At 50.2% G+C, this 23,647-nt stretch overlaps 7 protein-coding genes across 7 annotated transcripts; 3 read left to right on the forward strand and 4 right to left on the reverse strand.

The window, feature by feature from the left end:
• Positions 1 to 1,418: 1,418 nt before the first annotated feature.
• BDW47DRAFT_129566 (uncharacterized protein) lies at positions 1,419 to 1,688 on the forward strand (the record flags this gene model as incomplete). The annotated part of the gene is made up of 2 exons (XM_024817010.1): positions 1,419 to 1,437; positions 1,501 to 1,688. 2 exons carry the CDS (start codon positions 1,419 to 1,421, stop codon positions 1,686 to 1,688), a joined length of 207 nt encoding a protein of 68 aa, XP_024667889.1.
• Positions 1,689 to 2,363: 675 nt separating this feature from the next.
• Positions 2,364 to 4,181, reverse strand: BDW47DRAFT_113234 (putative integral membrane protein). The gene is made up of 5 exons (XM_024814358.1): positions 3,661 to 4,181; positions 3,496 to 3,600; positions 3,037 to 3,434; positions 2,906 to 2,970; positions 2,364 to 2,849 (listed from the first exon to the last, which is right to left on the reverse strand). The coding sequence occupies exons 1-5, from the start codon at positions 3,808 to 3,810 to the stop codon at positions 2,374 to 2,376; spliced, it is 1,194 nt and encodes a 397-aa protein (XP_024667890.1). The 5' UTR covers positions 3,811 to 4,181; the 3' UTR covers positions 2,364 to 2,373.
• Positions 4,182 to 6,055: 1,874 nt separating this feature from the next.
• BDW47DRAFT_86069 (flavodoxin and radical SAM domain protein) lies at positions 6,056 to 9,016 on the reverse strand. The gene is made up of 2 exons (XM_024820071.1): positions 8,801 to 9,016; positions 6,056 to 8,716 (listed from the first exon to the last, which is right to left on the reverse strand). Exons 1-2 carry the CDS (start codon positions 8,823 to 8,825, stop codon positions 6,393 to 6,395), a joined length of 2,349 nt encoding a protein of 782 aa, XP_024667891.1. The 5' UTR covers positions 8,826 to 9,016; the 3' UTR covers positions 6,056 to 6,392.
• Positions 9,017 to 10,420: 1,404 nt separating this feature from the next.
• BDW47DRAFT_129569 (uncharacterized protein) lies at positions 10,421 to 10,992 on the forward strand (the record flags this gene model as incomplete). The annotated part of the gene is made up of 2 exons (XM_024817011.1): positions 10,421 to 10,789; positions 10,843 to 10,992. The coding sequence occupies 2 exons, from the start codon at positions 10,421 to 10,423 to the stop codon at positions 10,990 to 10,992; spliced, it is 519 nt and encodes a 172-aa protein (XP_024667892.1).
• A 6,597-nt stretch (positions 10,993 to 17,589) lies between these two features.
• BDW47DRAFT_113238 (putative dipeptidase) lies at positions 17,590 to 19,413 on the forward strand. The gene is made up of 3 exons (XM_024814359.1): positions 17,590 to 17,916; positions 17,973 to 18,185; positions 18,254 to 19,413. Exons 1-3 carry the CDS (start codon positions 17,688 to 17,690, stop codon positions 19,168 to 19,170), a joined length of 1,359 nt encoding a protein of 452 aa, XP_024667893.1. The 5' UTR covers positions 17,590 to 17,687; the 3' UTR covers positions 19,171 to 19,413.
• BDW47DRAFT_113239 (NUDIX hydrolase) lies at positions 19,232 to 20,073 on the reverse strand. Its single transcript, XM_024814360.1, has 2 exons — positions 19,323 to 20,073; positions 19,232 to 19,255 (listed from the first exon to the last, which is right to left on the reverse strand). The coding sequence occupies exon 1, from the start codon at positions 20,009 to 20,011 to the stop codon at positions 19,430 to 19,432; it is 582 nt and encodes a 193-aa protein (XP_024667894.1). The 5' UTR covers positions 20,012 to 20,073; the 3' UTR covers positions 19,232 to 19,255; positions 19,323 to 19,429.
• Positions 20,074 to 21,180: 1,107 nt separating this feature from the next.
• BDW47DRAFT_120850 (putative phenol 2-monooxygenase) lies at positions 21,181 to 23,322 on the reverse strand (the record flags this gene model as incomplete). Its single annotated transcript, XM_024815536.1, has 5 exons — positions 21,181 to 21,287; positions 21,355 to 21,471; positions 21,520 to 21,694; positions 21,746 to 22,633; positions 22,735 to 23,322. The coding sequence occupies 5 exons, from the start codon at positions 23,320 to 23,322 to the stop codon at positions 21,181 to 21,183; spliced, it is 1,875 nt and encodes a 624-aa protein (XP_024667895.1).
• Positions 23,323 to 23,647: the final 325 nt, after the last annotated feature.

A 23,647-nucleotide genomic window follows, 5' to 3' on the forward strand; every position in this document is an offset into this window, starting at 1 on the left:
CTATCAGATAAATGTCTACGCATGCATACATGTGTGTATGTGTGTACCTGCGTATTGAAAGACACAACAATGACAGACACAAATAGGATACTCAGCTACTTCAACTACCCCAGTGGGGCTTTTTATTAGGCTAACTCGATGGGGAACTCAATCTGACGATGAAGGAAAGGGTCAAACGGGGTGAGGTCCAAAGGGAAGGAGGAAGGGGAAAATGAAGAAAACAGATGAGGCAAAGAACCATCCGAAATCACCTGACATAGTCAGGTGACCATCTCCCCTCTCACAGTATGTAGCGCAGACAGATATATACCACGTGCATGGAAGGCCAGATCAGGATTGTTCTAGGTGTTCTATGCAAGCAGGCAGCCAGCATGATATTCTGCAATACGATCATGCATTCGATTTGATCAATTGGTATTGGGGAAGTATGTATGTATGCAATGAAGATCTACATCCAGGTCTTTATAATTACCTCGGCAAAGTCTTTGGAAACATGAGTAATATCAATTCTTCTATACAGCAAGCTGATATCTTGTCATCATCATCCCTTTTTCTGGACAGCTTGGATGCAGCATCTATAACTACGTTCTTTAAATTAACCAGATGAAGTGATATTTCTCTTGGTACCAATACCGAAAAACATACTATCGCCAAACGACTTCAATCAAGGTTGGTCATGAGGGCCACGACCACTTCATCATCAGGTGGTGAATATCAGAAAAGTCGTATCCACTTCATCAAGGCATTGGAAAGCTTTCAAAAAGGACTCTTAAGGGATTGGCAGGGCGAGTGATTAGTTTATTATTGTTATTTTGGATTTGGCGAATCAACTTCATGCTTGGTCTTTAGTGCTTTGATACTTCTTGGTTGGAGTAGATTCGTCCAGTCAGGCAGAGAAGTGTAAAGCTAACGGTGAGGCGTCCTGGCGATCCCGCAGCTAGCAGCAAAATGAGAAGCAGATAGAGCAGAAGACTACGGCTCAGCAGGATGAGATCCGAAAGCGACCCGACGCCCTACACCGGCAGGCCCAGGAGATCAAATCGTTGCTGCAAGAGCAGAACTTGTTCGGGGCTGTGATAAGACGCTTGGTCTGCCAGCCGGTCCCCTCCTTCTCCCACGCTGCTCTCCACTGCTATTATGCTTCCACACCGGGCCCTATACTTAGTCCCGACTCCAAGTCACAGCCGGCTTCGTAGCTGGACCTGGATAAGTCCCTCCTCCCTAATCCTGTCACACTGTTCCCGCGGGGGGCTGTGACCCGGCACAAACGCGAGCCCCTGCAGGACAGCTTGCTTGGCTAACTTAGCTATCTCTTTATTATCAAGGATCCTCTCATGTGAGGAAATCTATTATAGGGTCACCTGGATCTGTAGCGGGCCTTGGCAGACAAGGCCAGCCTGCGGGACCGCATCACAGCCATGGAAATTTCCATGAAGCGTATCGAAGCCAACATCAGACAAAGTGCCTAACAAGCGGACTCGTCGCTCTCCTCCAGCGCAGCGGCTCGGTGGTGGAGCTTTCGGGCGGGCGAATGGCGTCAGGAGCAGCAGTACACCCCGGTCACCTCCTCGCAGGGATCCTCCGGCCGCACCGCCGACCCCGGGATACTGATCCGGGAACTTGTCGATGGTTGCGAGTTGGTGGTCAAGCTCCGCGACAGCGAGACCCGGGGCGATTCCGCAGGCTAAAAGCCCCCGGCATCCTGCAGCAGATATAACAGCCCCAGGAAAGCCACAGTCAAGAGAAACATGAGCATAGCTCTGGCAGGAAACACCTTTATCTGACCGTCCAGAGCTGCAAGAAAAAGGCAAGACCGCAGAAAAGTAGACCAGTCCCATCTGATCACTGTGACGACCGGTTATTTTGTCAAAACACGCTCATGACACGGACATATGCCGCTACACTTTTTTTACTGACTAACATCATCATGAATTGAATATTTGATAAGGCTCAAAGCCCCTAGCACACGGGGAATCTCGATGCGGACAAAACCATTTTTAGACTCACTTCGAATAGGTAATAGCTGATAGACGATCCGCCGGTCTAATATGGAGCTTTAGTGGGTCCGTGTTCTGCACCATTCCCATGTACAGGCATGGGACGAATCCAATAGAGCATTATATCGAAGCATGATGCTTTTATAGGTGGAACTGACAGCGTCCCAATCTATGACATCTGTGAGCAGGGAAACCAGTCAGCCATGAGTGAATGAAACAGAAAGAGCATCTGACACAGCATGACCAACCTGGATGCATGCTGGACAACAACTCAACTTTCCGCTGTTTACAACCTCGGTTCAGGAAACACGCAGCAGGTATTACTAGTATGATTTCATATCCTCGTTGGAATCTATTCATTACATAATTTTTTTTTTTACAAGTGGTTATCATATGTGCTCCCTGATAACCTCCTCTCCGGTCCTCTTCCGGGCGACGTCGTCTGGGTGACTTCAAACGTCTGGTGGATGCTCAAGCCCATCTCGCCCCCCCCATCATAGTATCCTGGTGATCGCTCCGATGTCAAGCCCTCTTCGCTGCTATTCGGACTGGAGGGGGATTTCCACGTGTCGTGTGGATCGCGCTGCGTCTGCACGGTAGTCACCGTCACCGCTAGCTTATCGGGGCGGAATCGGCGCTCGACGCTGGCATCCAACGAGCCCAGGGGGAACGGCCGTGTCGAGCCGGCGCCGTATTTTCTCGATGCGAGTGGGAGGGTAGGGGCGGGGTAATTGCTGTCGTTGCGCGATCCGAGCCAGTGCCGGAGCAGAGGACGGAGGGTGGCAAGGCTGCCGGCTGTGATACCCAGACCGGTTTCGATGTTGGACCATATGGCAATTTCTACCGTGGCGTCTGAGCGAGGGATGGTCAGTTTTTCGCTGGCGATCTCTTTTCAAACAGAAACGTACAGAGAAAGTCAGGGTCCCCAAATGTGTGCACCCAGGGTATGCGAATAATGACCGCTGCTGATGCGCTGCGCAATTCAAGTTAGCGGACTCCCAATGAGTAGTTGACATGGGAAAATAAAAGGGCGACCTACATGCAAGCCATACTCAAAATTCCCACCACGGCGAGCTTCGTCTGCTGCTTCATGTGGAGTTTCCGGACGAGAAAGATCGGCAGAAGACCAACCGTGAAATCACACACCGCTGCAAAAGCACTGTACACATACGTCATTGCGATGATAGTATCCATGTTCATGCAGTGGCCTTCGATACTCGGGTCGAAGGCCACTTTCAACCAGAAATACTGCAGGGGCTTGCACTGCAGGAGCATCAAAAACATGAAGACCAAGCCCGCGAGCACGGTGAGGATCATGACGATGTAAAGGGTCCAGATGTGGGTGCGCTTGACAGTGATGCGCATCAGGAAAATGCAGACGGAGATCTTGCACCCGATTGAGGCGAAACAGTATGCGACTTCGCAGAGCCACCAATACTTTTGACACGGTTAGGACATCGAGATGTAGTGGACCAACGGATCATATTGGCTAAAATACCTTCATGGCCGTCACCCGCTCATGTGCCGTAAGCACCTCATATTTCCGCCCAGTACCATACAGAGACCCTCCGATCATGCAAGCCGAAAACATGACATGGAACAACTATTGCTGTGTTAGCCAAATCCCTTGCACTTGCACCAAACAATCACAGAGCGCATATACCATCGCCAAAACCATCGCTCCGTCATCCCAGCCAAACGCCTTCACTACCCATCCACGCACGTAACATCGCAGCATCACAGCCACACAGGCCACCGACATAAAAACAGCCGCCACCGACCTCACCTCCAAACTTCGATCATCGGCGGTCATTATGGCGGCGTAGGCGAATCATGGGGAGAAAATCACTGGGGAAGAACATCTGGTATTATACCCTCGGGGATTCTTTCAACTCTTCCCCTAATATCGATGGAATCTGGTGCAAAGTCTACGCGGATCCGTTCTCTCCCTAGCGTCAACATGGGGAGGGGGCAGAGGGGGCGACCCAGACTATTCTAGTGTACCACTCAGCGACCAGGGACTAGTGCAGAGCTACGAACGAGTTCTGAATGGTCCCTCGTGGGTAGTGCATCTCAAGAGCGGACTAGATGCGCTGGGCACCACGAAGAACCGGCCCAGCGGTATACACCGCGAAACAAACCTCAACATAGGAGAGTTTTGTTTTTTTTTTTTTTTTTTTCTTTGCCTACCAGGAGGATAGCGTGGGCGTCGGCTCCGGTAGCGATCAAGGCCCGAGGAAACATGTGGACCACATTCATCGCCATATGGGTGTGGGCACGATGTTAGTGTCTTTAGGGTGGTGAGTTGCCGTCCTATTTGTGACCGGGGGGTAGTATATCTCAGGCAAAGCAGGCAAATCCAACTCCGCTCATACGATCAATTGCGTGGATTCACCCCCCTCGAGTCCCATGTTTCAACCATCCTCCCGTATCATCCAGGTTCCTCTGATTTGCCGACGGGGAATTTTCCAGAGGAACCAAGCGACCGGCGATCCACTCCTACCCAAACCAGAAACTGCCCCATGAAATTGAAAGCCTCCGCCAATCATCCACCACGTACTGGGTCCTTCCTACTTCGAAAGGAGCAGAGATTTTGGATATCTGTCTAGTCTAGATCTCTGCCGGGGCTAGCGAGGCCATGGATCTGAAGAGTCAAGAGTCTCAAGTCTCAAATGCTCAACCCAATAAGTGAGACATCAGGTCTAACGTTTTTTTTTTCACCAAGCATGTCACGGACATGACACATGTCAACCACGCCTTGAAGAGACCCTGACGAACGACCTCGAACCACGGTCCAATGGCATGTGCTCCCAGGGTGCCCTGAGTATCAACGTTGCGGTGAAATGAACAAGGGCGCGCCAGCTCCACAACGACAGGCATTCATCGGCCTCAACAGACCAACTTGCAGCAGGGTTGCAGATTACAGTACATCGATTCTCGACGATCAATTGCCGGGATTGCCTCCCTAGTGTTTGACTAGTAAGAAACAGGACTGGCTGACCTTCACCACCTTCAGATGCCGCACTACCGAGACGGCGTCCTCAGAATAATGATCCCTCTTCGGGCTGGCTGACTCGATTGTCCGTCCTGGATCAACACCAGCTAAGGAAGCCGCCGTTCTCGCCATTGTATGGTCGTGTCCACTAGCTAGCTTCTTCATCTACTACCGGAAGTTCTAAACCATAATGTTCCTTCCATTCCTTTCCCTTCGTCCTTCGCGCCTCTGCCGATCATGACTAACAAAATATAAATAACCACGATTTCTGGTGCTAAATCAGACTAGGCTAACCAAACAACCAAAACAAGTCTACGCTCCCGGATACGACATCTTCCACAGCCCTGACCCCTTACCCGACTCAACCACCCAGCTCCTCCTCCCCAACTCAGACTCGCCGATCCACACTAGGTAATAGGTACATCCCAGAGCTGAGCCCCTTAAAGTCCCAGGGGACAGCTGGACAGTGACAGGAGTACAGCGTATACCCACGCCATGACATGCACACACCACGCCGATCCGCCATGACATATCAATCATCTTGCACATAACGAGCTGGCATCCCTATCTGAACCCGAGGCTGCTGTCCTGCACAGCTCTGCCTTTCCTTCGTTGTAACCCCATCCTCCTCCTCCTGCAGCCCCCGGGAAAAGCTTGGCCTAGTTTCCTCCATTGACTCCATCAATTGATAATTAACTTTTCGTGTTTAATTAATATAATCTATCGGTGATTAATTAATGAGGTGGCCGGTGCATTAGATAATCTTTTTTTAATTATCACGAGAAGGAACGTTCCCCGGTCTCTCCTCTTTTTCTATTCCTTTTTTGTTTCTTTCTCCGCGGGGCTCTTAATATATTCTGCTGTTGTGGGGTACCCTAGACCTTGTTGCTCGCCTTTACCAAGGTAGTAATGATTAAATTGGTGATATTGGCTGGCTGAGCCTCGCTATCTTCGTGTCTCGTCTACGTAATGCAGTGATTGGAAAGACGGGTTCTCTGTATGGGTGCTACGGAGCTAACGAACTACAGGTAGATTAAGAGGCGAACGCCCATAGACGGCAGATGCACATTCAGCTTCGTTTCGCATTGCTAACCTCATGTATGTACTAACCAAGCACGTGTAACTTTGATCTAGCTGTCGGGACCGGAATCGGAGAGTGTGAGGTTCGCCACGCGAGGCAAATCAACACTTGGCACAGGGTAGTCCAGGCCCGCGTGTGGTCTCCACATGTTTTGTTGTTTTTTTCTGGGCAAACCAGAGAGATGCTTTGTTCAGGTGGGACTTCTTATTTTATCGCGCCCGGAATAGATACTTGTATATTGGAAGTATCAAGCTCTGGCGCTGAGCCTAACTGCAGATGCATGTCTGCGCTGGCTCATATCGGGCAGTGGAGTATGTATCTAGAATTCCGTCGCAGCGTCCGTCGCAGCTTCCGTCGCAGCAGCCTCAAGGGCCTTCTTCTTGCCCTTCCGGTAGAAGCGCTCGTCATTCGGGTCGAAGCCTCCATTGCCCCACATGGCCCATTCCTCCGTCTCTCTCATATAGTCTTCAGGGCGGAAAGAGGTACCGTCGGCATTTTCCTTCTCCAGAAGCTCGAAGAATCGTTGGTAGTCGATCCGCGAATGCCACTTCCCGTCGACGTGGAATCGCTCGGACGCGAGCAGCACACAACAGCTGTGCGCGTGCTCGGCCGCAATGCCGTAGTCGAGGCCGCGGCGCTCCAGCTCCTTGTTCAAGGAGACCACAAATTCGGCGATCTCTTCGTAGAACGGGACGTTTTTCATGGTCAGCCCGGCACCTGCACTGGAGCTCGTGCCGCAGTATGTTACGCCCTTGACTTCCACGAAGCATGGGAGGGCCTTTTCGACCAGATCTGCGTAGCCCTTGACTTCGTCGTCCACGTTGAATCCTTTGACGAGGGTGAGGCGGAACACCGTGCGCTGGACATGACGCTTTTCGCGCAGGATTTCCAAGCAACGTTGGAAGCGTTCCCAGAAGTCTCGGTGGAGCGGACGGTCAATCTTGCGCAGACTCTCCTTGTTGCTCGCGTCGATAGACACGTACAACTGAGTCACGCGATGCAACGTTTCCAGCTGGTCGGGATGCTGGGCGTTGCACACCAGGAAGCTCGATATATGCTCCGCGTGCAACAGGTCCAGGAATCCGTTGATGTAGGGGTAGAAGATGGGTTCTCCGACTAAACTCAGAGCACAGTGCCGGATGCGCATGGCCTCGGCGAATCGCTCTGCGCGCACACCGGGAACGCCGCGCAGCATCTTGATCTTCTTGTAATGGCCATCCTTGACGCCATCAAAGATCAGCTCCGGAGAATCCACCTTCCAACGCCATGTGGTACCGACGGGGTTCGTGCCATGTCGCCAGCAGAAAATGCATTTGTTGCTGCAGGAGAGCGACGGGGTGGCTTCCATACACAGATGCGACCGGATACCGTAAAACGAATATTTGTAGCAGGAGCCCCGACCACGCAGCGCCGACTTGGTCCAGCGACAAATCTTCACGCCAGAGTGAGAGCCGACGATGGTATATCCTTGCTTGGTGAGGGAAGCGTAAGTAGGCGATGTTTTCGGAACCATTTCTTTCTCAGTCGATTGGGTGGAAGGTGCAGATTGCCCTCCGGTGGTGAAGTCAACCGGGATGGGAGCAGCTGAGCCGGAATCACCAGCGCCCATCTTGATGTCCTCCAGATCAACCACTGCCTGAGGCTTACCCCGCTTCCGACCATTCTTGTTGCTCTTGCCAGACTCTTCGTCATCCACATCCTCCTCGTCACTCTCGAGAGCATCTCCACTCCCGGGAACGCCTTCGCCCAAACCGCCGTAATCCAGTATGTCCCGCATGATATCCTGCAGTCCACGGGACCATTCCTTCAAAGCCGCTTCGCCGTCACTCTTCACGTCTCCAAATCCAAGAGGGTACGCCCTTTTGCGGCCCGTGAGCTTCGCCATCCATCGATCCAGCTCCTTGGCTTGGGAACAGAAGCCTTCATCCTCCGTCGGCCACCCCTCCTTGTCTCCGAATCCAAAAACAGTGTACCCGGCGAGCGTCGACAGGGATCCAGTGTCGATGCGGAAGTCATTGTGGGTCTCATCCAAGTGGCCAAGGAAGGTGGTAAGGACCGTGTCAATATTGTAGGTGGGGATCAATAGGCAGTACAAATAACGCGTCCCAGGCGAGTTCGGCGGAGGCTTTGGCGCGGTGGTGAAGAAGTCGTCAAAATCCAGGTACGAGATGTCCTGCAGCTGAGGAGGCAGAATACCGCGTTCGGGGTTCTCCGCGTCGGCTTGGTCTTTGGCTGCAGTCGTCAGCTCCTCCATCAAAACCTTGGCGTATTGTTCCGTAGTCCCGGTCAACGAGGCGAAGAAGACGATGGGCTGGATGGCAGACAGCTGCGGCGCCGGCTCTGCTCCAGCACGTCGACCAGCAACCTTGGCCGGTTTCTTTCCCGACACTCTCTTTGGGCCTGCAGCTGCCGCCTTGGGGGCGTCGGCGGGGGTGGGGGCGGGGGCGGGGCGGTCGCGCGCATCGTCAAGCTGCGCCTTTTCGCTCTTCTCGGGGGAGTGGCTCCGGGGGGAGGTGGGGTTCGAAAAGGCAGAAGCGGCCTTTGACTTCGATCCGGTGATGCCAATCGTGCGCGAGACGAGGAGGGCAGTAAAGAGGATCACGAGGATGGGCACACGGTAGGCGTGCCAGAGGGTCAACAAACCTATGAAGTTTGAGTTAGCAATCCATACTCTACCTCTCGAAATTGCTTCCCTAGAACGAATCAAGAAAGGACTTCATTTCTTACCCTCGACCAGAGATCCTTGTGCCATGGCGACGGGAAGTTAAACAGCCGTCGGCTTCAAATGCAGCGCGCGGGGAAAATATGGTGCACGACCAGGCGGTCGGAGAATTGTGGGCGGAGGAAATTATCCACTATCTAATCAAGAGGGGCAGACATCGCAGTGTTGGCAGAAACACTTGAACTGGAGTGGTGATAGCCTTGACTTCTCGACAATCCAAGACGGTCGACGTGCAGGAAAAATGAAGTTTGAGATTGAAGACCATCGAGTCGTTTATCGATCATGACTAACCGGCGTGACTGCCTGAGGACTTTTTTTTTTCGGATTTTCAGGGACTGCCTGATTGGCCAGGCTCCTCTGGCTGCCACTTACCTGATCGGGAAGTCTCCACCGTTTGTTGCCTGGGGCCGCAGTGTTGATATCAGATGTCAATGAGAACTTTCATGGATGTCGCTCTGAAGATTTCAATAGTTGATGCAAGTAGACTTTTTGGGGGAACTTGTGAGAATAAAACAAAGGTCTAGGTGTGTTATTTACTTCATGATATGGAATTTACTAATTAAGCCAAATATGGTGGCAGTGAAGCCCTAAGTACATGGTGGGATCTACGATAGTCTCTGGCCATGTTTTTGCGATCCTGCAAATATTCTGCGAGAAACGTTTCATAGTCATCATAATCATCAAATCATTCATCTTTTTGGCCGTTTCATCGGTCCTCCCACATACTACAGGGCTTGGTCAGCTCCATTTGCTCCTATTCGGTTTGGCAGTAATGAGAGTTGTTAGTCGTCCAAGCCGAAAGGTGCTTGTTCACTCCAATCATGGCACTGTAGCCGCTGATGTTTGATCAGAAGATGATCGATATGTTAGCAAACATATCGGGCTGAATCTTGGTGCGTTAGCAAGTGCGGAGAAGGCGGCTGATCTTAGCCTTAATCCAGTATGGGCAGCCTTGTCCTATTGCCTAGTTGGAGACACGTTTCCATGCAATGGACTTTTCTTCTTTTAACTATCTTGAAGGTTTTCTAGGAAGCGAAGAAGTGCTATAATCGTTCCCTCTTGAATTAGTCTCGCCAAGACCTGCGATCTATACTTGAATTCGGTATCTAGATGTTCATTTTCATTCCAGCTTTCATTCCATAGCTTGGTACTAGGGAAACGTCTTAGCCAGTGCACCTAAGATCTGAACGGCAGTTTGGGAGGGCTTGAACTGACTGATATCCCCAGCAAAACATGTCACCCACTTGAAAGAAGCTTGGCAATGTTTTTAAACGCAAGAAGAGAAGAGAAGTCGGGAATGTTGGTCCTAGCCCAGTGCACTCACACATCCCCCCTGCGCCGACTAGCAGCCCGAATACGATAAGAAAATCTCCTGGAGTCGAGTCTCAACACTCGAATGATAATGAACCAGAAATGGATTGGAAGATGCCAAGGCCGAGGTGTGCTTGATCGAGCAGCGCCGTACAAAGGAAAAGAACACCGAAAATGATCCCACAATGGAGCATGCGAATGATGCCCGTGATCTTGTTCGCGACACATGTAACCAGAAAATTCCAACAACAGAACACCAAGTTCAACATAATTTGGCCAACAACAGGGCGGAAAATAGTCTAAAGTCAGGCAAAATGGAGTTCCGAGGACTTTGGGAAGAGGCGTATGAAAAGCTTCGAAAGGATGAGGGCAAGTTGATTGAAAAATACGAGAAGTATCTATTGGCATCAAAAAATAACGACCAATCGGAAAAGACGGGCGAGCATTGGGCACAAGTGCGGTTTGAAATCCGAGACCTTGCCGACCAGAAAATCAAGGAGATAGGAGACAAGCAGGTCCTGCTGAGGGTGGGGGGCGAGATGGAGGTTGCGAAAGCTGCCGGCCGAGACGTCGCGCAGCGGATAGTCCACGGTATTATGAGGACCAAAGATGTTATCTCGGCTGCAATAGTTAACGAACCTCATGCTGCGTTGGTCTGGGCTGGAGTCCTCGTAGTCTTGCCGGTATGTGTCTGTTGTACTCTCGTTGCTTTGATACTTGACTGAATGTCCCTCAGGTGCTTTTGAACCTTGTTCTGCAAGATGAGAAAGCTATTCAAGGATTGAACACGATCTCGGAGCTGGTCATACGCTGCCATTATATGGAAGAGTCACTTTTCAAGTATGTACGCATCTCAACCCGAGAATCTCTTATGCTGATTCCTTAAAGTGGTTTGAATGAAACCGGGGATCCGAAGACAACTCAGGATCTCCACGAGCATCTGAGGACCAGCATAATTTATATGTATTCCATGATCTTGAACTACCAAATATGTGTCACAAGCCATTACTCCAAGTCAAAATTTTTTCAAGGTGTTGATAACCTTGTAGTGAGGAATGACTGGGACGACATGTTGCAAAATATCAACACAGTACACACCAACATCATTCAAGATCTGGACCACAAGCAACGTGATACTGTTAAAAAGATTGATCAAAAGATGACAGACCTTCAGGCAAATATCGAGAGGGGGTTACAAGAGATACAAAATGATATTAAAGTGGGTGAAAACAGTATCAAGTGACAAGTGTGCTTTTCGCTGACGTTTTGGAAGGAAGTTCGAGACCAACAGCTTCTTGACAGACTGGGTGCCGTTGGAAACGCGGGGTTCAATGCACAGGCTCAAGGGGGAATCCAATGCTTTCCTGATACCCAAAAATCCATACTTCATCAAATCCAATCCTGGATCGATGAGCCTGATGGACCACCCATTTTCTGGCTTCATGGAATGGCTGGCACTGGCAAGTCCACTATCGCTCGAACAGTGGCTACCAAAATCCATAATAAAGAGCGTTTTGATGGCACCGAATCCTGGCCCCGCGAGACATTGCTAGGAGCCAGCTTCTTTTTCAAACAAGCTGACCCTAACCGCAATCACCCGGGAAAGCTCTTCCCAACTCTTGCAAGTGATTTTGTATATTCTCTTCCTGATCTACACCCCCCCGTCTGCACGGCTATCCGCGACAATGCTAGCATCGCGGACCAATGGTTGAAGGACCAATGGACGAAGCTGATTTTGAAACCTTTGGAGGAACTACAAGAGAAAGTTTATCCCTGCCCCACCATTGTGATTGTTCTTGATGCACTAGATGAATGCAAGGCGACAAGTGACAACAAACAGACTAGCAACATAACAATCTTGTTAGACGCCCTTGGTCAACTCAAAAAGCTGGACTTATTGAGAGTGAGAGTCCTTCTCACGAGCAGACCAACGCCTGATATTGAACGTCGGTTCAAAGGACATCACAGCTACGACGAGGAGACGCTTCAAAAAGTCGCTGTATCAAACACGGACAACACAGACATCCATCTCTATCTAAGACACGAATTGGCAATTATCAAAAACGAGTATGATCTTGGGGGAGATTGGCCTGGGTCTGTCAACCTAGAACGGCTTGTTAAGAAAGTCGACGGGCTTTTCATTTATGCTGCTACAGTCTGCCGATTTCTGAACGAGCCCGGTTTTTACGATGACCCGGATGACCGGTTGGCGATGGTATTTGATAACGAAATGGGTGCTGATTCGCCCCAGGAAAACCTTGACAGACTGTATGTGGAAATTCTTAACGTTGGGCTACGGGGAAACAAGCACAAAGTCGAAATATTCAAGTATATCATCGGATCGATTGTGGTTCTTCACCACCAGCTTTCGCCGAGGGCTCTTTCTCGATTGATATATCCCACAGTGAAGGAATCCAAAACACAAGAGCAATGGGCCAAGGTTTCAAATTGTTTGAGTCGCCTTCACTCGTTTCTGGGAATTCCCGAAGACTCCGAAGATAATCAAAGTCCAATCCAACTCTTGCATTCATCCTTCAGAGACTTTCTGCTTGACGACGGCAGATATGACGGAGATTTCCACATAGATGAGAAGAAGGCTCACGAGGGGGTTTTCAAACGCTGCATCGAAATCATGCAATACTATCTACGACGAAAAAAACATATGTCAGATTGAACATGTTGCCACTCGTGCTCATGAAGTCCAAGATACTCAAATCGACCAGTATCTTCCTAGGCACGCTCAATATGCATGCTGTCATTGGATGTATCATCTTGAAAAAAGTGACATCTGCGATGGATATGCTCTCCTTGAATTTCTCCGAGCGTGCTTTACCCACTGGGTAGAAGCCATGAGCTGGATTAAGAAAACGGGGGAAGGTATCCAAATGCTGGACGCCCTTCGTATCTACATCTCTCAAAAGACAGTGAGTGAAACTCGAAATATCAGAGTCGAGATAAGACTGACACAATATTACCAGTATAAACCATTCACTGAGTTACGCAGTTTTGTTGAAGATGCGAGGCGTTTTCTCAACGCTTTCAGATCAACTATCGAGGAAGCTCCTTTGCAGGTGTACGTTTCTGCTCTTCCGTTTGCTCCCAAGAAAAGTGTTGTCCGGCAGTGCTTTGTGAAAGAGATCCCGGAATGGATTGTAAGGCATCCAAGCGTCACAGATCATTGGGATACCTTGCTACACATGCTTCACGACGGCGACCGATCATTTTGCTGCTGTGACTTTTCGCCAAGTGGAAATTACGTGGCGTCGGGATCTGACACCGGAACGATACACTTATGGGATGTTTCTACCTGGAAATGTCAACAAGTGTTAGAAGGACACGAAGGTAGTATGTTGGTGTTAACATTCGTTTCCGAATCCCTGCTGGCGTCTACGTCACTGGATCGCACCATTCGGCTATGGTATTTAGACACTTCTCGTTCGAAAGTACTGGACCTTGGACATCGTTTCAAATTTATAACCGGATCGCCTGATGGCAAAAAACTTTCATTTGGTGGCCAAGAGAACGAGTTGGCCTATCTCTATCTCTACGACCTGGAGACAGAAATATTATCACAGAAGATCGATATCAGCCCAAATAGCAAAGTTTGCTTTTCCCCAGACAGCACACTGATAGCCTTCAACTGCGATGAGAATAAGGTCGAGCTCTGGGACACCGCTCAAAATAGCTTTCTGAGGTCTTTTGTCTGTGTTATTGGTCCAGTGAAATTGGCCTTTTCCCCTAATGGCAATCTCCTCTACGGTTCCTCTTTACATGATACTGTTACCTCATGGGACGTGGTAACAGGGGACGCTTGTACTTGCATCAGTTACGATGAGTATAGTGATCACTACAGCTGCAGTGCGTTTTCACCCAATATGAGATATATCGCCATGGTCCGGGACTACAAATTGCAACTCGGGGATCTGCTCACTGGTGAAAAGACAACATGCGCCCTGTCAATTGATCTAGATTCGTACCATTTGGCTATGTATTTGACTTGGACTCCAACAGGAAAGCAGGTTGTTGTTGGCGACTGGGATTTTGTTCAAATTTGGGATCTAGCGGCTCAGACAACAGTCAAAACCATTCGAAATTCATCTCTGATCCTGCCACATAAATTCCAAATTTCCCCGGATGAGCGATTCATGATAAAGTGTGGTAGATATTCTCTATGCATTTGGGACCTTACTCTAGACACATCGGATGGTGCAGATGAGTTTTATGGAAATGGTGTCAAAAGACTAGCATTCTCCCCACATTGCGACAGAAACCTGGCGGTGACAGATTGTAATGAGGGAGCATTACGGTTCTGGAAGAGTGACACCGGAGACTTTGTGCGCACACTATATCTGCCAGATGATATGGGTACTTTGTATAACTTCGCCCCGACCTATGGGGCACTGACCCTCTTTTCTGCAAATTGGAAGAGGATTTTGTACGGACGTGTAAACAGATCAATCACTATCTGGGATGTGACTACCTGGGAACTTTTGAGGACTCTACCTTGCACACCGTCATACCCTGTGGTGGCTACCTTCTCACCGGATGGGACTCTCGTGGTGACAGCAGATGTCGATGGGATTGAATTTTGGGATGTTGAAACTGGGGACAAATTGACGACTATTAATCATGAGACGAGCCTACCCCGATTTCAAGGCAGCTGCCCACAACAAGTTCACCGATGGTATCATTTTCGAGAACGCGCAATGGATTCACCGAAAGACCCAATGAAGAGGACGCCTGTGTGTGCTACAATTTCCAAGAGGGGAGGCCACCTAGCCATCGGTTATTCAGATGATTCAGTCGCGATATTCAATTTCCAAACAGGCGAATTAATCCGCTACTTATCGCAAACAACTTCTCCTCACACGATAGCGTCTTCTGCAGAGCTGCTTGCATTGGCCGGAGATTTCATACAGATTATTGAACTAGCCACTGGCAGAGAATTAGGGCTTGTTTCAGTTCACCACACAATCCAGCAGTTGGCTTTCTCTGAAGATGGGACGCGTCTTAATACAGAATGGGGACAATTTCAAATTGCTTCGATCATTCATAACCCGAACCCTGAGTCAAAACTACTGAGCGAGGGTATTCATTACGACAAGAATTGGATCTGGCATGGTGGACAGCAAATTATCCTTGTTCCGCATGAACATAGGCCAAATGGAAATCACAATTTGCTCAGTTCTTTTTATTCCGATGGCATCCTTGCCATGGGAACTGCTACTGGCAGGGTTTCTATGATCGGGCTAGATGGCTTAGATATTGGGATACTATGATAAATTATATAGCATATTCTCTCCTAGGAATGAAAGATCTCAGTCACTATACCAAAATGCCGAATGATTATATGTTCTATTTTCCCATCAAGCAAATCCATTTTCAGACAGAGAGTCGCCAGCCTAGACTTGGCCAGTTGTGGCTTGCTTTGAAGCATCGGGGCATCTGTTATAGTCCTGCCATTCATGACCCTGATAACGTATCTCACTAGCGAGCCGTGCACACCACCGAGCCGTTCACCACCCCCGCCAGCAACACCACCCAACAACTTTATATAGCGATATCTTGGTCAAATTAAGCGATATGAAGCCCAAAATAAGTTCATTTAAAAGCTTTTAAGCAGCTCTACAATGCGTACGCTTATAGCCAACTATACCACAATTAGTACACTTTAGTGGCACCCGCTTGCGTGGTTAGTCTGATGCCTCCGCGGTAGCTTAATCAGCTTAATCAGCTTGAATAGCCTCCTTAATCTGTTTCTCTACCTCTTTCCCAGTCAAGATACCATCCTTTTATAGTACTCTCTTAGTTATTTCTCACTTTTATATCTGCTAGCGGTTCACAGCGCGTAGATCACCTACTTCTCGCTTTAAAAGCGCGGCATTTCCCATGACCATATAACACCCCTTTATAATTCCTGATATAGCATTCTTAAGTGGGCTAGAAGAACTTCTTAACCACCGCTCCCATATACACTAAAGCAAGGCAGATCACTTAACCAGCTGCCGGGTGGTTATAGACATTATAATAACTAAGCTAGTTAATTTACCTGAGCTAGAGAGAGGTGGAGAGATCCTAATATTAAGATACTTAAAGTCCATAACCTGATCAGGATTATATGATACTAAGCCCGCAGCTATAAAGCTAGAGATAACATTCTCTGCTTGAAAAGCATGAGATCATACAGCTTGATATAGCTTCAAGAAATCAGCTTTATCCATATAATTAACTCCCGCGCAGATATAATCCTGTACTTAACTCTCATAAACTTTTTTAAACAGGCCAAAGCAACCAATATCAAGCAGTTACAAGAGATACGATAAATAGAGAGATAAATATAACAGTATTATTCTATTCTCACCACAGAAGTGTTCAAATTAAGTAATAAAATAACTATTATAGTTATCCAGAACTAGGAGCCGGTATGCCCTTATACAGCAATTCTTTATATACAAATTAAATACTTTCTCTATCTAATATCGCCCTATTTTATCTGTAGTCCAGCTATTAGGGAATACAGTAATAAACCAGTTCTTTAACAGCTCTTTATACCAAGTATCTGGATACTTCTTGCCCTTAAAGATAATTAGTAAAGACAAGATATAGCTAGTTATATTAGTAGCCTCAATCACAGTCACCCATTCGCGATTTCCAGGCTGAATATAACACAGCCAAGTAATATCTTACACAAATATAACCTAAAGATTACCACAGTCTTAATTTCTATATAAAATTATATATAAATTAGACTAGAGCATACCTTGCAAGTTAATATTAATCCTATTAAGAAACCTGTCTCATTAAAGTTATAGATATCTTCATCTATAATACCATACTTTCTTATTATATTCTTAAATAATAAGAACCAGGCCTTTAGAACAGCTAGATCCTTATAACACGCGTGTTAGTAATTATATCAGCATGTATACCAGAAGCAAAGCTCTTCATAACATTTTATAAAGCAAGAGACCCAGTTCTCTCCAACAGGTTTACCAGCCAAGATACTAGCCATTTCTCATACATGTTAGTAACGGGGAGGTAGCCCACGTTAATCTATATCTAATATACAGTCTTTTAGGACCAGCTCAGCAGTTAGAAATAGGAGAGAGCTATTAGAAGATAATTCAACACATGATTAACAGCTATTTAAGCAGTCGCGTAATGTCTGAACTTTAATATCATATAGTTTCGCAGCAGCCTGAATAAAGTAAACTTAATAACTTTAAATAGCCTGAAGAGCAAGAATTATTTTACCCTCATTTTAAATAGCTTCAGAGCGCCTTTTGGGAGGCATATTAATAGTTAAATTAGTTAAACTATGATTGATAATAGAGGCGGTGAACAGCTCGGTGGTGTGCACGGCTCGCTAGTGAGATACGTTATGTGTATTGATTACATAATACGCTTAAGCAAGTGCATAACTGCGATAAAAGCAGCCTGAGGCATCACGGTAAACATCCCCGCATTCCTGGCTCTTTTCCCAGCCACTTCTGGATCAAAAGAGCAGTTGGCCGTTTAGATGCCGCTGATTTCTATCTTTACATGATACATTTCCATGCTGAGGCCCAAATCTGATTCAAAATGTCACCCAAACAAAGTCTAGAGGCCGAACGCCCGCATGAGGCCAGACAAGCATTATCACCGAGTTATCACATCGCCAAAACATCGTTGACCCAGCGGGTCCAGACTCTCGCCCTGGCCATCTTCCTGGCATGTTGTTGCTTCACCGTGACCAATGCGCTCTCGTCCCACGAGCCCCTCAGCATTGAGGACCGGGTGAACCGAATCCTGTCACGCACGCCGTTGATCGGTAGGACACCGAAATGATTCCGTGCGACGGCACGTGCTAACCACCGACTGGTGTAGACGGCCACAATGATCTGCCTATTTTCGTCCGTGAGAACTTCAAGAACCGAATCTACCAGGAGGATTTCACGGCTCCCTTCACCCAGGGCGGATTCCCAGGCCATGTCGACATTCCGCGGCTGTCGGAGGGCAAGGTGGGCGGCACGTTCTGGAGTGTCTTTGTGGGGTGTCCTGCGAACGGATCTGACTTCTCAGACGACAACTATACCAAGAGTATGCTATCAATGACTATACTTACCACGATGCATCTGGTAGGAGCCGTAAATCACTGACAAAAGTAGGTGTGCGCGAGACGGTCGAGCAGATCGATGTCATGACCCGCCTGCAGCAAGCCTACCCCGACACGTTCTCCACGCCCCCCAACGGCACGACCGCACGGCAGGCCTTTGAAGACGGCAAGATTATCTCGCCCCTGGGCGTCGAAGGCCTGCACTCGATCGGTAACTCGCTGGCCTACCTGCGAGACTTCCACGCGCGGGGCGTGTCCTACGCGACCCTCACGCACAACTGCCACAACCGCTACGCCGACGCGGCCGTTCTCAGCACGCCCGACGGCGGAGTGAAAAAGGCCGAGCCCCTGTGGCACGGCGTCAGCCCGGCGGGCCAGCAGCTGGTGCTCGAGATGAACCGCCTAGGGATGATCGTGGACCTGTCCCACGTCAGCGCCGACACAATGCGCGATGTCCTGGGCGCGGGGGAAGACGGGTGGGCGGGCAGCCGCGCCCCGGTCATATTCAGTCACAGCTCCGCGTACGCCCTGTGTCCCCATCCGCGCAACGTCCCGGACGACGTGCTGGACCTGGTCCGCGAGCGGAACTCGATCGTCATGGTCAACTTCTCACCGAGCTTCATCGCGTGCGTGGCGTCCGACCAACCGGACGGCATCCCCGACCCGGATCCAGCCCACGAAACGCTCGCGCGGGTGGCGGAACACATCGTTTATATTGGGGAGCGTGCGGGGTTCGACCACGTCGGCCTCGGAAGCGACTTTGACGGCATTCCCACGGTGCCCCACGGCCTTGAGGACGTGTCCAAGTTCCCCGCGCTGGTTGCGGAGCTGCTGCGACGCGGGGTGAGCGACGCTGACGCGGCCAAGGTGGTGGGGGGGAATCTGCTGCGGGTGTGGGCGGAAGTCGACCAGGTTGCGCTTGAGATGCGCAAGGAGGGCGCCCTTCCGGCAGAGGATGATCTCTCGTAAATCCCGCGTTGGATCTACCATGTCTAATTTTTCTTGATTTTGGTTTTGGTTTTATTTTCATTTTTATTGGAAGAAAACCAGACCCGTAAGCCCAAATCATCTACCATCAAGCATTAGTCGTCACCGTTCTGATATCCGGCCGTGTATCGAAGATCAGTGTACACGCTGCGAAGCGAAGTCTATCAAACCCAGGCAAAAAAAGAAAAAAAGAAAAAAAAAACCCCCGCATCCAACATAAAGCAAAGAAACCACAGCCGTATTAAACCTTAGCCTTGGCCGCCCCCAATCCACTCTTGACCATCTCAAACCCTCGCAGGAGCGTCCGCGCCTGGTCGCCAATCGACCGATACCTCTCGCAACCATTTGACTCCCTCAGCTCGTCCTCCGCGACCCAAGCATAGTCTTGGTGCTCCGTCTGGTCGACGCGCACCCGATCCTCCCAGCGCAAACCCTCGGTACATCCATTGCCCTTGATGACGCAGCTGCTCCCAGAAGCGAACACGAGGCCGTCAGCCTCATGGACCTCCACCAGAAAGGTGTACTTTGCGAAGCGACGCATCGTGCCCCTCTTGACGTCCACCCACTCGTCCATCCCAATAAGGTCCACCACCTTGGACACGTGCAGGCCGGTCTCTTCGAAGATCTCGCGCGCCATGCCGGCCAGAATGCTCGCGTCGCTGGATTCGCACGATCCGCCGGGTCCTTCCCAGCAGCCTGGGTAGGAGTCGGACAGGGAGCGCTGTAAGAGGAGGACGGACGGCGTCTGTTGTGTGGCGCTGGAGGCGTGCGAGAAGATGTGGCCGCCGACGATGAAATGGGTGTATTGTGGCTTGGAGGCCATGAAGATGCCTAGGGGGGCATTGTATTCGGCGAGGTGGGGGGCGTAGGTGTAGTCTTGGGTCGTAGCGGTGACGGTGGTAGTCATTGTCCTAGTACTAGTATACTGTACTTCGATTATACTGTAGTAACTGTGTACACCGTGTATAGTTGCAGTATACTGTGTAGTAGTGGATAGTAGTTGTATGGTAGTTGTATAGTAGTGTGGTGGTAGTATAGTATAGTAAGTACTGTGTAGATGAAAACAACGGATCGTCCGTAGGATGGTCACGAATATAAGTATTGGGGGAATCAGGCACCGAGAATATCCTTCCAGTTCTCTATTTAATTTATTATAATCCAATAAAATAGATATATAATATCTATAATATTTATTCTATATTTTTCATGGTAAATGTGATTCTATTGGCGACCCAGATCAACGGGACTGACTGGCTGACCGCCTTTTCACCGCTCTGGCCGCAGATCTTGTCGCTCTCCATGTCGGTCAGTCGCGTCTTCTCCCGTTCCTGAATCTACCGGTCGTACCAACTCTCTCCTCCACTCGATACATCATTCCTTATGGTCTCCAGATCCACCCCTCGGGGTTGATGGATTCCTCGCTTCGTGTGACCCAAATTAATTACCCCCGTCTCGTTGCCTGATGAGGTCAAGTGGACATGAGAAGTGGGAGTCAAGTGGAAGTGTTCATAAGACAAGGTCTGACCCTGTCTCTCTGACCGCAACGTTCGCCGCTGAGTTGTACCCCAGCTGTGTCTGCGATCCAATCTGCTTTCTTTGTCTTGGGCGCACAGAGCGGTCTACGAGACAACCTACCTGCCGACCTACCGACTAACCTAGCTCCTCACACCGAGCTTCCTTCATGCGGGTATCCTATTCGTGGAGATCCTATTCGTGGAGATTCCTATTCGTCCACCGGACGAATAGGTAATTTACCGACCTGAAAATAATCCTGTCGCCCAACGAGAAGAAAATAAAATAAAAAAGGGGGGGGAGGAAAAAGAAAGAAAAGAAAAGCAAGAGGAAAAAGAAAGAAAATGATGCATGCATCTATCGATCTAAAGCAAGCCTTCCGGTCTATCCTCCAATCCTTATTTACAACCCAACGCTCTCGAGAGATTCATCATTCTCGTCAGGCTCGACTCGTCACAAGGGGATCCTTTCCCTCGGAATTCACAGCTTGGTTCCCCCGGGTGAGACCGTTTTTGACCGGTTCAGGAACCCGTCGAAAAACGTCCCGATCTGCGTGGGATCGTCCAGACGAAAGACGGCGGAGACATCTAGCCCGTCAGTCCCATTCACTATTGACTCTCCGTCACTCGTCCGGTTTGGTAGGGGTGGACTCACATTGGTCGGGGCGCACGATAATGATGGCGCCCTCCTGAGGACTAATCCCCAGGTGCTCGTAGGCCTGACCGTGGCCCTTGTTGTAGCTCTCGTCGTCAAAGTACAATTTGTGTAGATCTGCGACCGGTTAGTTTGTCCCAACGATGTGGGGCGGGGAGTTGTCACCTCGGATATGGTTCTTGCCGCAGAACGGGTAGAAACAGTCGGGGATCTGCTCCAGCTCGACCTCGTGGCGGTTCCCGACGCCCACAAAGATGGGCTCGATCAGGCTGTCGGCCGCGCCGTTGGGCATCCGGAATGTCTGCAGTGGGCTGTCGTGCGAGCCAAGGTAGTTTCCCAGCTGGGTTCGTTAGTAACAAACCCTCCCAACAAAACATTCTGGTCAACATACCGCGTTCAGTCGAGACCGGTTCGCTCCACGGCGGAGGTCCCCGACAAAGGCCATAACCCGCCAACGGCCATCAGACCGCAGTGCCGTCATCAGCTGCAACGGCTTGGAGTCGCACAAGCGCACGACCTGCGCGCTGGGCAGTCGCATCCCCACCACGACCTTGGTGGCCAGCGTTGCGGACTCATCCCGGGGGGAGGTGATCGGGGACGCCTCGTACCGGGCCGTCAGACCTGCGGTGTACTGGCCGGATTGAACGAAGCCCTGCTGGAACTCCGCGGGGGAGACCTTGCCGCCGGACGAAAACAGCTGGGAGAAGTAGCGGTCGAAGTTGATCAAATCGGTTGCGGTCTTCTGGCGCTCCAGGACGTACGTCTCCAGCAGAGACGGCGGGGCCAGCCCTTTAAGCACATGAGCCAGTTTCCAGCCCATGTTATACCCGTCCTGCAGACTAACATTCATGCCCTGGCCAGCCTTGGGTGAATGCGTGTGGCAGGCATCTCCCGCCAGGAAGACGCGGTGATCCTTGTGGAAAACATCAGCCAAACGCTGGCCGATCGCATACGCCGACCACCACACCGTCTCGACGAACTCAATCTCGTACTGGCTAAGGATCCCCCGCGCCGTCCGCTGCAGGTCTTCCAGCCGCACTTCCTTCGGCCGCGTCCCCGCCGGCAACTCGATGTAGAACCGCGTCAGGTTGCGGGCGTCACCTTCGCGCGGGATGATCAGCAGGTTGCCTGCCTGCGACCGGATCGTCGCCTTCTTGCGGATGTCGGGGAAGTTGGTGCGCGGGATCATGTCCATGACGCCCCAGACGGCGTCGCTGCTGTCGCCGACCATGGTGTAGCCGAGGGCTTTGCGGACGGTACTGTGTGCGCCGTCGCATGCCTGCCTTATGTTAGACTTCTCACCACGAACCCAGAGACAGACAGAAAGACAAAACGAAAATTGAGAAATAATAGACGATAGAAGAGAGAAGAAGAACATACCATAACATACTTCGCCTCAAACACCTCCTCCCTCCTCCCCCCATTCCCATCCACCTCCGCCGTCACTTTAACCGGATACGCCCCCGGATTCCCCACAAGCCCCTCATCAACAACCACGCTCTTAACGTCACACCCATAATCAATCTCCTGCCCATTCCACGCGCGCATCCTCTCAATCAACAACCCATTAATGCGCGCCTGATTCAGAATCACATGCGGCTGATGCGACAAGCCAGGCTGCGTATCTGCCGTCCGACCCGTCCTTCTAATCTTGCTCTCCCCGTAGCCATCCCCACCACCACCACCAACACCACCACTGCCATCACCCTGATTGTAAATCTTATTGTAATCATCCGCCCAAAACACAACTTCCAAAACATGATACGCCTCGCGCAGCAGTTCCTCCCCAACGCCGAAACTCTCGAAGATCTCCACCGTCCGACACTGCACCCCGTCCGCTTGGCCCATCGTCATCGGCCCCGGGCGCCGCTCGAGGATCTTGCAGGGGATGCCGTATCGCGCGAGCCAGGTAGCTGCGCAGAGGCCTGCGGAGCCGCTGCCGCAGATTAGGACGTCTGTTTTGGGCATTTCTTTTTCTTTTTTCGTCTGTGTTCTTGGCTTTTGTTTGCTTGCTTCGTTGATGGTTGTTGGGTATTTAGTTTTCCGCTTGTTGCGTATGTATGTATGTGTGTGTGTATAGAGAGAGAGAGGGAGAGTCAACGGAGTCAAACAGCACCAATACACGATATCAAGCATAGGACGCTTCCTTATCTATACTTGCGCCGGGTTGTGCTCCGGGTATGGCCTGGGTGGGCGTAGTAGTTAAGGCTCGGGATTGATTCCGGGGACATGTAGTGCGGGTGTGTGGGTGATGTGGGGAAAGGTCGGCATCTCCTCCGGGAGTGCCTCGGTT

Source organism: Aspergillus candidus, assembly GCF_002847045.1.
Source record: "Aspergillus candidus strain CBS 102.13 unplaced genomic scaffold BDW47scaffold_76, whole genome shotgun sequence".
Classification (NCBI taxonomy): domain Eukaryota; kingdom Fungi; phylum Ascomycota; class Eurotiomycetes; order Eurotiales; family Aspergillaceae; genus Aspergillus; species Aspergillus candidus.